General features: G+C 46.0%; 1 protein-coding gene across 7 annotated transcripts in view; it reads right to left on the bottom strand.

Annotated features, from left to right (window-relative positions):
* LOC117225524 (uncharacterized) overlaps positions 1-16,083 on the bottom strand; it is a 121,934-nt gene that overhangs the window by 15,404 nt on the left and 90,447 nt on the right. For 6 of the 7 annotated variants that reach the window (XM_076519270.1, XM_076519271.1, XM_076519269.1 and 3 more), the window contains 2 exons: positions 10,256-12,872; positions 8,005-8,178 (listed from right to left, as the gene is read on the bottom strand). In XM_076519270.1, coding sequence (XP_076375385.1) covers positions 8,005-8,178; positions 10,256-12,872 — 2,791 coding nt within the window. The remainder of the gene's footprint in view (positions 1-8,004; positions 8,179-10,255; positions 12,873-16,083) is intronic. The other variant, XM_033479162.2, reaches the window with a different exon arrangement.

Consider the following 16,083-nt stretch of genomic DNA (forward strand, 5'->3'; position numbering starts at 1 on the left):
TTTGTTCTAGTTTGTTCTACTCTGTTTATTGCTCTTATGTCTTCGCAATTTCATATTTTAACCGCTCATTTTTCACATGAATGTATAAAATCCGCAGCGTAGTTGTTAACAATCACGTTGAAGGGATGTGTAATTAAATAGTATTTTGGGTCTGCGTTTAAATCGAATGGCGAAGTTCGATGGCAAGGCTGACACTCTTTTATTAGAATCTGCTGTTTGCAGCACTTCTGGGAAATTCGGTGTGCGATGTTTTACCCTTTCCTGTCTACGTTTAGCACAGTTGCTCGAAATATGTTTCATAGTGTTTCGAGCATTGCAAAGATCGCAGATATTGGGTCCCGTTTTGTCGACTACGTAGGATATTGTATCCGGAATGTATAATCGATTCCCAATCTTCTCTCTATCGCTTGATCTTTCTTGGCACAACGATCGCTGAGTTAGTTTTGACGAGGTGTCTTTGTGCAACGTGATAAACGTATTTTCAGTATACAGTAAATTACGGTATACATAATAATATATATATAATTTACGGTATACAGTAAATTCTCCCTAATTGACGCCCAGATTATACACAAAAATGGACAATTTGGGAAGAGGAGATAGGATTATTCTAATAATTAATTATTATATATATTTTTATAGTTACCGGTTGTTAACAACTATAAAAACAAGTCGCAAGGCTCGAATAATCGTATCACCTTTCTCCAAGTTGTCCACTTTTCGTTTCAAATCTGAGGGACAATGTAAGAGAAATTACTGTACTTTGGATGTACAGTGAATTCTCTCCAATTGTCACTCAACATGTACAGTAAATTCTCCCTAATTAACGCTCAGAGCTTAAACAAAAGTGGTCAATTTGGGAAGAGGAGATGCGATTATTCGAGCCATGCGGCTCGTTTTTATAGTTACCAGTTGTCAACAACTATAAAAAAGGAGCCGGAAAGCTCGAATAATCGTATCATCACTTCTGAGGGACAATGTGAGAGAAATTATTGTGCAGAGATTGCAGATTGTGCAGAAAAATGGACAATGTCAAAAGAGGAGATACGATTTGACAATAGGCGACTATAGAAACGAGCCGCGAGGCTCGAATAATCGTGTCTCCTCTCTCTATGTTATCAATTTCTGTTTACATATTTAATGACAATTGGAGAGAATTTACTCTATTCGAGAATTTCGATACGATTTTAGCATCGAAATTCTAGGTATTGTTACTGAAGAATTAGAAGAAGCGTCCTGAGAGAAATCCTGCCAATAAATCCGCAGTCTAGGTGAATAATTGCGACAGCTTTGGTGACAATGCCTTATAAAAATTAATTAATTAATTAACATATACTAAGCACGTAGAAACACATTCGGTAAGTTTCATCGAGATATGACATTTGCTTCGTTCCAGAAAAAATCCCAAAGTCCACCCTCGATATGGAACAGCAATTGTAGCAACATACTGTTTCGAACAACTTGATCATTGTTCTTCAAACTGTCAAATGGAAGGACACGAACAGGCACAGCACGTAACTTCTGAAAGCTTCTGAAAGTATAAGGAACGCTATAAAGGACGATCAGACGGAGGCTGAACGTTTCAACGATGCCAGACGACGAAGGACTCTTATTAATCCCGATCTGTCCGACTCACGCAAGAAATCCTGTGATGGTTCGCAACGCGTTTCCGCGTCTGCGCAAAGAAGAAACGCTTCCTGTTCGCAAATCACCAACAGCATAAAGTACCTGCGAGCAGAAGAAATTCCTCGATAGGCAAATTCCACAAACGTCCAGCGAAAGAGACGCAAACAATTTACTGCGAAGCTGAAGAAGCGCGTCCTGGGTCGTTCGACGAATCGTCGGACACCCTGTAGAGCGAGGTGGCAAGAAGAAGGGCTGTCTATGGCAACGTGGCGGTCGGTGCACATTAACAGGTTGCGTTCCACGCCAAGGACCCGGAGTGATGCGACCAGTGTCATCGGAACGACGGGGGGAAGATCACTCGTTATCGTTCAGGGGGAGACGATTCCAGGGGTCTGTTTCTCTCGACGGCGTTACCGGGTCCGCGTAGAAAAAATGCGGTTTCCCGGTAAAAGGGGCCACAGAAAAGCGAGGTATTGCTAGTGCAGGGGGAAACGAAACAGGCCCGACCGACTGAGTCAGCCGCGACGGTCCATACACACCTATCGAAAAACGCCGTAACGTTACACTCGAGCCTTGTAATCTTAGACCATTGTGCACGGGGGGTTCTTTACATTCCAGACCACACTTGACTTAAGGCGGCTGGCGCGAAAGGTTTTTAGAAGCGTGTCCGACGCGGCTTGTTCTGCTTCTGGCATTTCTCACGGTGAACCACCGTATCGGGACTGGGACCTTTCCTAATCGGCCACTCTCGACCGCGATATCATGCTGCAGCTTCGACTTCGCTGCGGCAAAGGAGATTGGGGTGGGCCCTCGAAGGGCTGCCTCACCCGTTCAGTTTGAATTTGCTTTCTTTTTCGAGTCTCGGTTAGATCGAATATGACAAAATTATCCAGACTTTATATATATAAACCCAATCTTAAATATTCTAATAAATTCGCTAAATACTGGACGATTTTCGATGGCGAGGATATTGTTAATTCGGTCAGAGTTCGGTCATTCTTTGAATTCAAGAGGACATTTATGGCTCGCTGGGAGACAAGTTAACCGTTTCCGATGAGAACAAATTTGTCACACGAGAGCATTGCGGTACCCAAGAACCGCTACGCAACAGATCAACCCCTTGCGCTATGATAACTGGACTGCGGATTTTATGCATTTATGGCGAAAATGGCCGAGTTGAAACGGCGAGGACGTTAGAAGAATGCACGAATCTTGTTGCACTATTTTTAGCGTGTTGGAAATATCGAAAGGAAACATTCATTTTTGTTTAGTTCTTAGCACTCGGAAGATTCTTTTTTATATACCTATGATTCTTTTATACAAAGTTGAATTAAAATAAAAATCGCTGCATTTTGTAGGATTATTTAACCCTTTATTTAACCCTTTGCACTCGAGTGGTGACTCAGACACCACTAAAATTTATTATATCACGTTCTAAGATAATTTTTATATCAACAAAGTTAGATTTAAAAAATTGTTAAAAGTGTAGTTGTTGTGTGAGTCACAAGACTCAATTTCATATGCATCAAATGCACTTTGTCATATAAAATGAAAATACTATAAGTCAAAGAAGTTATTTTAGATTTACAGAGAGTTAAAATAGTTTCGAATGCAAAGGGTTAATAAATCAAAGATTTTGTGGGTTTATTTAAGTTTTTTTACAAGATTGCCTTGAAAGATATAATTTAGTGTTGCCGTATCGGTGACATCCGAGTGTAAAGGGTTAATTCTTATTTAATACAATTGGGAGCAATTTTTATTTTGCACGAAGATCCGCAGTCTAATAATATCGAATCAAACTCGTCGCGAGGTTTTTGTACGAGATCTACTAAATATGAACGTTATTAAGCATTTTTTAAGTCGAAACGAAATTTTGCCACCAAAATCCAGGAATCAAAGTCAACGAAGACGTTCAAGAAACAAAAAAATCTCTGGTTTTATCAAGGAAATTATTAAGTGCTGATCGACGCAGTTCTGAAAGAAATCCTGTTTCAAAGGGGTTAACGAAGAGGTTAAATTAACTCGGGGCGACATTCGCATCCAGAAAGCCGGGAGAAAGAAAAATTGTTCCTTCTGACAGGAACTATCAAAGTATTCGTCGATTCAGTAAACAAATTACCTAGATCTGATGGGAAATCGGAGGTCAGGAAAACAATGATTAACGAAGCATGTACTGAAAACGTTGATCAAGAGGTTGCCGAGCATTTCGGGCGGAATCGGCAGAGAAGTATGCGCCGCGGAACACGACTCTGGCATTCCGCATGTATAATTTAGCGTTGCGTAAGACTGTAAAGGCGACGGGAATCGACGCGACGCGATGCACTGTGGTCTGGCCGAGCAGCGATCCATGACAAAAACTCAATTTTCCAATTTTCGTTCTTTGAACGATTGTTTTCTTTTTTCTAATGGGTTTACGAACCCCCAAAGCTTTAAGATCTAAAATATTAGTTCATTCGTGCGGTTCTATGATTAGATATAACATTATGAAGACCAGCTAATGAAAGTTTAGAGAAACGTATTTGTTAAATTAATCATTAATAGTATAAGTTTGTATTCCATTATTATGTTGGTAAGCTGGTATATTTTAGTTACTTATGTAACATGTATCCACTTTTTACTTAATGTGTAAATGTTGAAATGCAAATAATTCCTACATATACCAATCGCCTCATCTGGTTTTAATTAGGCGAGGTAACAAATGAGACAATACCGAGTCTCATGTGAAACCTAATCTATCAATGCTGTTCTTCCTAATTAAGCAACCACAGTGTGTACACGTATGTGATATAATAAGAGTGAAATTATATATATATATTTCACTCTTATTTCATATATATATTTTCACCTTATTTCAGAATGAATATATATATATATATATATATATATATTCATTCTGAAATAACAACAATAAACATTGCAATATATACAACAATTCAAACTTTAGGAAGACTTACGGAAAAACAGTTAAAAGTTGTTCGAACGAGACTTGTTTGATACGAAAACTGATTCAATTGTTACATATTTTTATGTTATTACATATCTTTGACTCGATAACATTGTCACGTCCTGCGATCGGACACGAAGTATTTTTCGCAAAACGTTTATGCGAAATCATTAAATCAAACGAAAATGTTAAACGCGCGAAAATCGTGTTGATTCGAGTTCACACGAACTGTACATAAAGTTAAGCGAAATAGTAGTTTATTCGAGTGTAAGAATCTGTTTAAATCCGCCACTATTGAACATTTGAATACGGTGAAATAACTATTTCGAACTCGTTATTAACAACTGAGTCGGGAATGTTTAAATGCGAGACAAAGAGAACTCTATAAAAATAAAAGGTGGAAGGACGTAACAATATTCAAGCTGATATCGAGACGAATTCAACGACCTACTATACTACAACCTAAACCATTTTCACTCGAGTGGCGAACCCAAAGCGCCATTAAAAATTCTTGTGACACATTTCAAACTAATTTTATTAATCAAATTTGCTTATATTCAAATAATTGTTAAATGCGTAACTGTTGTATGAGTCACGAAATTCAATTTCATGTGTATAAAAAATATATATATATATATAAACTGTTGTATGAGTCACGAAATTCAATTTCATGTGTATAAAATTGCATTAGGTTATATACATAAACTGTTGTATGTAACTGTTGTATGAGTCACGAAATTCAATTTCATGTGTATAAAATTGCATTAGGTTATATATATATATATATAATGAAAATACCGTGGGTCAGAAAAGCTAGTTTAAATTTTGCATTAATTTGGCTTCGAGCGCAAAGGGTTAAACCTTGAAACAACGCTAAAATAACGTTCGCCATGGTTCGCAGCTCTGCGGCAGACCACTGTGCGACGATTCGTTGTTTAAAAGGGACAGGGTTGCCCAGGTTCGAACAGGAAATTACGGATCCCGGGCGCACAATGGTCGCCGAAGGAGCGTATCGGTGTCGGCGCGGCCGTTTCTATAGATTTCGAATTTCCTATTTGAGCGGTGGAAACGTTTGCACGCGGCGAGAAATTAATCGGCGATGCCTGGCGACAAGCGGGATCGCGCGGCTGCTCGCAGCTGTTGCACGCGCGTGCAAAGGCGTATGCAAAACGATCCTCGGCCCCGGAGAACAACCGTGGGATGCACCAGCTCTCGCGGTGGTATGCGCGCGCGGATCGTTAGGCAATTTTCTAATCGACGGCCGACGCGGTCTTGCCGCTTGGAAAATCGTTCCCGGGGAAATCTTGACCCGGAGAACCGCTGGCGCGGGGATAACGCGCGGAGAATGAATTTTTCAGCCGGGAATAACGACGCAAGGCGCAGCTGAAACGCCCGAACCGCGGAAAAAAAAATACGACAGAATGGGACTTTTCGAAGCAGCAAACATCGTTATTTAACGTTAGAACTATGAAAACAGGCAAAATGACTGGCTACGAATCTTTTCTTTTACAATTCCTGATATTACGAAAATGTTCCTACGACAAATTTTGGGATGGACTTTTTTATTCAAGCATATATATTGCAACAGAGGTCCCACGAATTTTAAATAAACCCAATCTTGACGTTCTTATAAAATATTATACGATAGTCGCGTTTACGGTTCGGTAGTTTTTTAGTGTTATTAGTATAAGAAAAAAGATTGCAACATTGCAGAATCGTAGTTCTATGTCAATTCTTGCTAGTTCAAATGATGCAAAAAAAGTAATGAGAATTTATCGAGTCTGCCTCAAATTCGATTGAGTTCTGTTAATATTATCGTTTTAATTCGTTATCCAATTTCGTTATATATATTGTGTAATAATATATGAAAATACTGATGTGAAATTCAGGACTTCGTTATTTTATTCCTGAAAATATTTGTTACTAATAAACGGCTATGTTAAACATTAATCCGATTATAGATACGCGATCAGCGAGCGGAAAAATCCTGGTACACACCAATTGTCGTGAAAATCGTCCAACGATTTCACATTTCGTCCGGACGTTTTCGCGCGGCGTGCGACGTGGCCCGCTTCAAAATTCATTCGGCTCGAATTGAAAACGTTCTCCACGTTAAAACCACCGAGTCCGAAACGCGACTGAGCTTTCGGGTCGGGATATTCGAACGCGGAGAACGAGGCGAAAAAGCTCGGCTAACGACTCGGTCTGGAATTACGTAGTGCACACGTCGTTCCTTATCTTTGCCAGAACTGGCGTCGACGACGTGGCGTGCAAGCGTTATTTCACTTAGCAACAGATCAGTTAACAATCGGCATCACCGTGCCGGGCTGGAATGCGAACGGCCCCTCCCCCCCGGGTGTCGTCGCTCCGCGAAATCGTACATTGTCTTTCCGCATAATCGTCGGGACGATGGTTAACTCTTTTGTTGTTGCGCCTCGTGTTCCGCTGACGCGAGTATCGTATAAACGATCATTATGCGGCATAGACCGCAGCGGTCACCGATTGCACAACCAAACTGGGCGGAATTTTGCCTCCGGTAACCGGGAATTTCGAAACGAGGCGCGTCGCGGTAATCCAGCAAAACGGAGACCATAGAGAATCACGACGTACTTGGAGTTCGTTCGGCGCGCCGGACGAAAAGTTCGTTTTACGTAAAGAAACCGAACGAGAGACAGCTCGTTGTTCGCCGAGGGCTTAGTTAGCAGCCGTTGTTGACATGCGACCTGCACCACCGGCTCAAGAACAGATCCGAGGAGGGGTAGATTTTTGAAATAGTCAATGGACCGTAAATATTTTCATGTTCTCTTATGTAGTCCCGAATTTGGCGAACGAACTTTTCTTTAAAATGGTAGTTACACGTGGAAATAGCATTTCAAGTACAGGATGTCCCGAAAATGTCTCGCAATCCGGAAATGTGGGGTTCCTGAGGTCATTTGAAGTAACCTTTTCCTTAGCGAAAATGCAATCCGCGGCTTCGTTTACGAGTTATTAACGAAAAACACTGACCAATGAGAGGCGAGCTCGGCTGGCCAACGAGCGCACGAAGCCCAGTTCCGCTCATTGACTCGGCCGTCCCACTCCAACTGATTTGGCTTCTCATTGGCCACTGTCTTTCGTTAATAACTCGCCAACTAAGCCGCGGATTGTATTTTCGCTAAGGAAAAAGTTGCTTCAAATTACCTCAGGAACCCCCCATTACCGAGTTACAAGACATTTTCAGGTCGCCCTGTATATTTGAATACTATTATTATTCTGTCACATGAGAAGACAAGAATATTTATAGTCTACTTACTAATTTAAAAATCGATTTTTCCCCAGCTCTGCTCAAGAACGCGGGACAGGACCTTCCAATAATCGCGTTTGGAAACGATCCGGCGTTCGACGAATCGAATTCGCGGGATGACGGCGGAACCGGAAGTGATCGATGAGCGTACCTGGTATTTTCTGATGGAGTGCAGCTGCTGCTGGGTGGGCTCGGCATTGGCGTAATCGGTGGTCTCCACATTATTGTTCTGCGTGGACAGACGCAGGTTATCTTTCGGCGGTCTGGCAGGCGCCCTCTTTTGATCTCTCGGCGGTATGGCAGGTTTCAGCCCGTTCAGACCGGCCTAAAAATCCGTTCCGAAAAGAAACAGGCTCGCATTAATCCAGCCGTGGCGTCGGATGGCCGCCGCGATCGCGACTAAAACGAGTGGTTTAACTAAAAACTCTCTTTTCGTAATCGATTCTCCCTTGGCGAGAAGTCGTACGTAGAAGCTCTTCGTCTTCCAACGACGACGACGACCACTCGTGGACGTCCTCCGACACGCGTCCGCTTCCGGTCTCGACCACGCGGAAGCGAACGGCACAGAAGAAGAAAGAGAGAGAGAGAAAGAGAGAAGGAGAGAAAGATAACAGACGCAGAAGTACTAGATGAAGAAATACAGAAAGAAGAAGATTACAGGAGATAGAGACGAAAGAGGAGTCTGGCGCTTGCACTACGAGAAAGAGAGAGAGAGAGAGAGAGAGAGAGAGAGAGAGAGAGAGACAGTTTTTCTACGACTACGCAGACAGCGTTTGCAATCGGCTCTGACTACTTTACCATGCCTTCCAAGTCTACTACAGTGTGTCCGTTCCGCATGCGTTCTCTGTCGCACCGTGCCCCGTGAGAAACGGAGCCCCGGGTTTCTTGCTCGGCCCCGCCGACGATCGAAGAATCAACGACCCAACTTCGGCAACTAACAGACTGCGGAAGTTCCAAAGCGAATTCGCAAGTTTCTAGACAAATCCCCGTTCTGCTCCCCTAATTGCCGCGTTCGGCGATTCACGGGGTAGCCCGGGCGAAAAATTAGTTTGGGAGCTCGGTGCTCGAAACTTCGACGTGAATATGCAACGGGCGCGTTTCTTGTTTTGCCGTTTAGATCAATAACCGAGAAGACGGCCCATCCGCAGTCTGTTACGGTCGTTCGATGCTTGTTTCGACATGTGTCGCTGTGGGTCTATCGTACGCAGAAAAGCTGACATTATCCTCAGAATTTTAAAAAACCCGGAAACAAGCCGAAAGTATTCGCGTCGTCGTTAACGGAAGCTGACGTGGTCTCCGAAATTTCGAAGAGGCCAGGGTCAATCGCAATGTACATCCCCCTCCAAAAGTATTAGGACAGCTGCTAATTCAGTGTATATAAATTGCAATATTTCGTTCACTTTAGGTAATATCTACATGGCATCATATTAAGTGCATATTAAATTATAAGCGTTTTGCACTTATGCAATTAGTTTAGTCATTCATTGCGCTTTGTTCATTGATAACGTATCCTAAGTTGATTCCGGCAGTCTTCGTTTGGTTCGATACAACGTTATCGATTTCCCGTTATGTTTTCTTAACATGTGGAACACACTACAAAATGCATGGAACCAAAGAATGGAATGGAACCAATAATAGAACCAATAATAGAAGAGCTAATGAAGCGAATGGCGAAATTGGTTCAAGAAATGATTGAAAAACGCGGTGGATCTATCGACGAGAATGAAATTGAATTTTCTCTAATTAAATTAGCGATATATTTGTAACAACGTGAAAAGAAATATATATATAAGTATTAGAGTCATTGTCTAGTAGACTGGTCCCTCTATCATCGACAAAAAATTCAAGTTATATAGTTCACTTTTAAAAAAAGTTACGAGAATGAAATTGAATTTTCTCTAATTAAATTAGCGTTATATTTGTAACAACGTGAAAAGAAATATATATATATATAAGTATTAGAGTCATTGTCTAGTAGACCGGTCCCTCTATCATCGACAAAAAATTCAAGTTATATAGTTCACTTTTAAAAAAAGTTACGCCGTTTTTCAAGTGGTTTTAAATACATGTCCGCTACTGTATACGTGCTTGTTACAATTTAATCCAATTAGCTTTGAAATAAGTTGAAAAAATTAGAACAATTTCCCACGGTTACCGTTCCTATTTACTCAATTTCCTGCAAGAGTCCTAATACTTCCGGAGGATGGTGTACACGCCTATCATTAACGGAGACCGACATCTCCAAGATCATCGGCTTTGGACCAAGTCAGTAACATTCCCAAAGACTCGTGACAGTGACAGTAAAATCCTGCAGACCCTCCGATCGTCGGCTAAAGCCGCGGGAGACCCGGCGACCCCCTTGCCCAGGCGCAGGGCGCGTAGAATGTCGAAGCAAAGTTTACCTGTGGCGTTTCGAGATGGTCTAGGCCCTGGCACGAAGCGTACGTACGTATCCTGGCAGAGAAGTCATCGAAGATGGTAGCGTCCAGTATGCGCCGGCTCGAACCGCTGGCTGATGTACGCCAGGGGATGATTCTACTCGCAAGATTCGAATCCGAGAGGCAGGATTGGCGTAGACCGGAGCGGGAGTAGTCGTGGCGGGGGCGGGAAATCTCGGAGTCGCTCCTGGATAGATCCCGACCGGCCGCGGGCCTGTCGGGGCCCCGCGAGAGCTTGTCGCGCTTGTACTCGATAGACAGCCTCGAATTTTTCAGATTTTGCGTGTCGGGCGACTCGTCGGGGCCGACCGCGACCCGGCAACGATCGCTCCTCGGATCGGCGAGCCGATCGTTCGTCGATCGACCGCCGGCGGACAACTCGCGCAGAGAGTTGCGGGAATTTTGATTGGTCTCTTCCACGAACGACAAGCGTCTCGGCCGAGAAGGTTTCCCTTCGACAGGGTCGAACGGCGGGCACTTCTCGAAGACGACGCTGCAGGGTCTGCTCGAGGACAGGTCCTTCGAGAAGCGGACCTGCAGGTGTCCGGAAGCGGGCCTCGTTTCGCCGTGCTGGCTCGGTTCGAGCCGCGTGCTGGGGCTTAGATAGATCAGCGAGCTGTTAGAGGGCGAACGGTGTGCGATGCTCGCGGTAGAAGCGTGGCGTGGAAGCGGTTTGCGGTGGCGGGGCTCGTGGTGCACGAAAGATAGGAAGCTGTCGAGAAGCAAACTCTTGACTTTGGACCTTACCTTCTTCGTGGATGAGTCGCGTTTTCTGTCTAGCGTGCGCGCGGCCACGGTAGACGAGGAGGACTCGGTGGTAGCGAGCTGGTCGCCGCTACCAGCCAGCATCGCGAGCGCGAGCTCGTTCGGGGGGAGATGCCGGGACGGCGCGGTCGTCGGCGACGGCGACGGCGACGGCGACGGCAACGGCAACGAGGTGGCCGTCGTCCCGTCATCCCCCGCGACGGCCGCCGCGACCGTCGCGACGGCCATCGTCGTCGTCCCGTTTCGCTCCCGCTTAGGCTCGAGCGTGTTCTGCTTGCTGTTCCCGGGGGTCTTGTTCGGCGGGGGATAGACGGGATGGCACTTGGTCACCGGCACGAAATCCGGCGGACAGTCGACGGCCACCTCGCGGTACGGCCTCCCGCCGACCACCAGAAAGCTACGCTCCGCGTGCTCGTGGTCGGTGGAGGCATCGCTCCTCAGAGTGGAGTAGCCGCTGGAGATCTGTTGATGGCGTTTCTTCTTCGGCCGCTGCCTCGAGGACGAGGACAAACTGCTGCCCGACTCTATGCCCACGAGATCCTCGCTGGATCCAGACCTGATCAGCTCCTCCACGTCCAGGGACCTTGTCTTCGCCTTCGTTTTAGCGCGGTCTTCCGTTTGTCTGCGGTTCTTGCCGCTTTTCAACGACTTCGCCGGAGTCGAGTCGGTCTGCAGCTCTCTGGGCTCCTTGTTCCGAGCCGGAGACGACCTGTCCTGGTCCCTGGGTAGTCTCGGAATCGTGCACTGTTCGTCGATCAGTCTGGTCAGGTCGGAAACCTCGTCGGATCTCATCAAAAGACCCTGGAGGTCCTGCAGGTCGGCCAGTCCGTACGCCGGGTTGTCGAAGGAGGTCGCGTCCCTGGTTCTGCCGAACCTCGGGGCGACCTTGATCTCTGGGACCACCGGTCTGCAGGGGGAGCCCAGGTCTATCCTTCTGGCGTCGTACGTCGGGGACTCTTTGTCTCTGGTTTTGGCGTGCCTCAGCACCAGACTGCTGTCCAGGGGAGCGGTGCTGTCGGATCTGCCGGAGGAGCTCCTCGGACTGGCCGAGTCGTCGCTGCAGGTCTTCAGCATGGTCGGGTAGTCCTCTTTAGCGAACGGATAGTCCTCCTCGACGTCCACGTCGACGCTGGATTCCTTCTGACCGTGCGCGTCTTCGTTCACTCCCTCGTCCTCCTCGTCGTCGAAGTCTTTGAACGGGTTCTTCAGGTCTGGGGAGCCCAGGGTCGAGGGACTCCTGCGGTACGCGTCGTTCTCCGCTTGCTTGCCGTCCTTTCGCGGCTTCTCGTCCTCGTCCTCGAGGTTCTCCGGCTCGATCTTCAGCTCGATCTTGACCATGTGCGGCTGGTGGTGACCGTTCCTTGCGCACGGGCGCACGCTGGCGTCGGTGACGTCCTCTACGGTCTCTAGGCTAGTCGGGACTTTACCGTCCGCGCTGGCGATGCGCGGTGGAGGCGGCGGAGGCGGCGGCGGCGCAGGCGGCGACTTAAGGGTGTCGTTTTTAAGGTTTAGGGAGAGGTCGAGGTCGCTAGCTAGCTCGCTACGGGGGCCACGAAGCTCGTTCCTATAGTCGGAAGAGCAGTTCTTTACCTTGTTGGGGTAGGCCTTCTGTAGAAGGGTGTCGGGGACGTCGACTGGTAGCTCCCGGTGAGGCCCTAGGCCGCCAGGGGCCCACATCTCATCGGGACCCAGTCCCTCCTGCGGCTTCTTCGCGTTGTTGTTCTCCTGCAGCTGCTGCTGCTGCTGCTGTTGCTGCTGCTGCTGCTGTTGCTGCGAGTGTATGTCCGTCACGCCACTGCCGTTACGAATTCGGGACCTGTCGGACAAAACGGAGAAGGTGACCGTTTTAACGATTTTCGATGCGTCCGGTGCTACCTACATCCTGCATCCCCCACACACGTAACCTAACCCTCTCTCTCTTTCTCTCTCTCTCTCTCTCTCATTCACTCTTTCTCTCTCCCTCTCTCTCTTCTCTCTCTTTCTCTCGCCATATATCGCTCTCGCATCCTCGTTCATTCCCGTTCATTCTCTCTTTCACCCTCTCCAACGTGCCATCTCTTTTCTTTACAGAGATCTCCGGACACGCGGCTCACCTCTATTCAACGGCGACCCACTCACACGCTATTTACAGAACGAAGTGGCCGCGCGACCCGATGCTGCTTCGAAACTCGCCTACATCGCGGATTTTTTTCCCCAGGCCGTGACACAGGGTAAACCCGGGTGCTCCGATCATCCGCGAGACTGGTCATCGTTATTATTCTAACGGTTGACCAGTGGAAGAGACTCTGCCGATAGGGAATCTCAATGATTCTGCTGATTGGAAAGAAGCTATTCCCTTGACGTACAGTTTCCCACAAAAGCGTTCGCACACCGTTTAACGCTAAACCTACCGCGGTCAAAGTGGCCGCTTTCTTATCTTGCAATTCTGCAAAGTTTCGAGACTCTTTCGTGGAAAACGCTTGAACAAGTTATATTATTGGAGCAAGTTTTATAATAAAAACTTCGCAAATTCAAAATAAATTCGGTCTTCTCACTTTTGCGAAGCAGCACATGCCAGTTAGTATCACTGCTTGGTAGGTTTAGTGTTAAAATGCAATGACTCCTTTTAAACTGAACTAAATCGCTTGAATTTCTGTTCAGATGTTGGCAAGAAATCTACAAATCTTTCAACGGCTGTCGCTTGACTCTGGGTTAACGTTGATTTCAAAAGAAATTCAAGTCATTTAGTACGGCTTGAGAAAAACGTTCTCGCGTTTTGAAAGGTGTGGGAACACTTTTGCGAGTCGCTGTACAAACTGAATGCAAATCGGCGCGGCTCGAAATTACTGTTTCATCTGACCGAACTGAACGTGAACGAAACCTTGGAGACGTAACAAATAATTTTGCAACAAAAGACCACGCTAATTATAATCCCAGGGGTTAAACGCGCTATTCATTTTTACATTTTTACTTTTACATTCATCGCGTTACATCGTTCACTTTCCTTTCAGTTTCACTTCACGATAATTATGAACCCGGATCTCTCGAAATTTACTCGCGAAAGAACGGATCCGTAGCTCACAGAAACGAAAGATCTGCCGATCCCGGGCAGAGTTTCGAAGCATCGTGTAGGTTACGCAACAATTAACAGATAAATACGAATACAAGGCGAGTACAAACAATGACACAAAGGGGGCCGAGATACCAAAGTTTCGATATTAAAAGGTGCCGCGAAGGGGTCAAATGCCATGGTACCAACGTGAAAGGTGACGATAGAGAGGGGAAATACCGGAATCTCGTTACCAAAAGCGACGCAAAGGAGGCAAACACACTGCGGAAACAACGGATAGAGGTATACGGGGTTGCACGGTATGCCAAAAGTACGGCGGCTGCTCGAACAAACTCTCTCCGTACACTCTCAAAGGAAAAGCGGTGCCAGCAACGGCGTGCTCGGAGTTCGGTGAGAACGCATCGACACACTCGGGGGAGAGGAGTGCGCGGTGCACGCTAACTACGGAGGAGCGGAATTAACCAAGGGGAAGTTAACGAGTTTTCTAAACGCGTTTCTTACGCGCAATCGAGGCCAATCTAGGTTACAGCCACTTACCGACGTAAAATCATAGTTCGAAACTGCGGCCCGCGAACGGGACCGTCGCGGCCTCGCTTGCAAAATATCCATCGGGAGAAGTTACTTTTTACGATGAAGTGCGAACGAGCGACTCGGTCGTCGTGTCCGCAGCCGGAAGATTAATCCTCTGGCTGCCGTTTCGCTGACAGTGAATTACCGTATCGAATCTCATTGGTAGCTGTTATCTTAATCGGGAATTCTTTGCTCGTACGATCTCAGCTAAAACGTCATTTAAATTCCATATTCCTTACGAACAGCTTCGCCGGTAAAAGATCGTATCTCTTTATGACTCTCGGAAATAATTTCGGGAAAACTGCGCATATTTTTTTGTGAAGGTCCGGAATGGTTGTTAGACAGACACGAATTACAAAGTCGAATGAAGAATGAAAAATTGTCACGGAGAAACGAAGATGAGCATTTTCTGTTCGCCACGATGAATCGTGTCGGTACTCGAAATACTTCGAGATAAAATGCTGAAATAAACGGCTTTAAAAAGATCGTGTCGCGGAGCTAAAATAGTGCTTCAACACGAATCTGAATGAAGCGTACGTGGAAGGATCGTTCCATCGGGAGTGCACATGTATATTTTCCCGGTGAATTTTTCCAGGATCGACGCGTGAATGAGCTATTATCGGAGAGCCGGTGACCTTAAGAGGTGAGCAAGGGACGCATGAAACCGCCGATCGACGCACGTGGAGTGCCCGACCGAGAGAATTCTGCGTAAAAGTGAATTTTCACGCGACGCTGAGTATCGGTAGAAAGCTGGGCGCCGTACGCGCGTGTCCGCCCTTTTCTCGTGTGTCGTACCTGACGCCGACCCACGAGAGAATCGAATATTTAATCTTATTTATTTATATTACAGTCTGTTATATCTAGACTGAAATATTCCAGACGATGTATCTCAATCGCGGACGTCTATTTTGCATGCAAATGTCGAGCACGAACGCGAGACTATGACTCTCGAAACAACAGCAAGAGAATAAAAGGAAGGGTCGATATAAATAATAGATAATCGAAAATAAATAATAACTCGCGCGTCGCCATCGATGAACTAACAAGTAAATATCGTAAAATGATTCCGCTATCCGAATTGCAATCCTTCGAATCCTTCGAGATCGAATGGGATCGGCGCAAAGAAAATGCGAGGACGGAACGGCATCGTTACCGATGCTGCATCGACGTTGTACGAACGTTGTCGTGACGAACAATAATTGGTGCATCGAAAGGCAGCTCGATAACCAGAGAATATTGCCGGCCGATTCGTCAAAGTCGAAACGAAATCGTGTTATTGGCGAGCCCGAAAGGGCGTCGGCATGTTGCATCATCGATCAGCAATAAGAGATTAATGAAGGAAATTGCGCAGCGTTGCTCGCGGAAAGGGCGCGGGAGAAAGAGCGAGGTGAATAACGCGATAGAAATT

Source organism: Megalopta genalis, chromosome 2, assembly GCF_051020955.1.
Source record: "Megalopta genalis isolate 19385.01 chromosome 2, iyMegGena1_principal, whole genome shotgun sequence".
Taxonomy (NCBI): domain Eukaryota; kingdom Metazoa; phylum Arthropoda; class Insecta; order Hymenoptera; family Halictidae; genus Megalopta; species Megalopta genalis.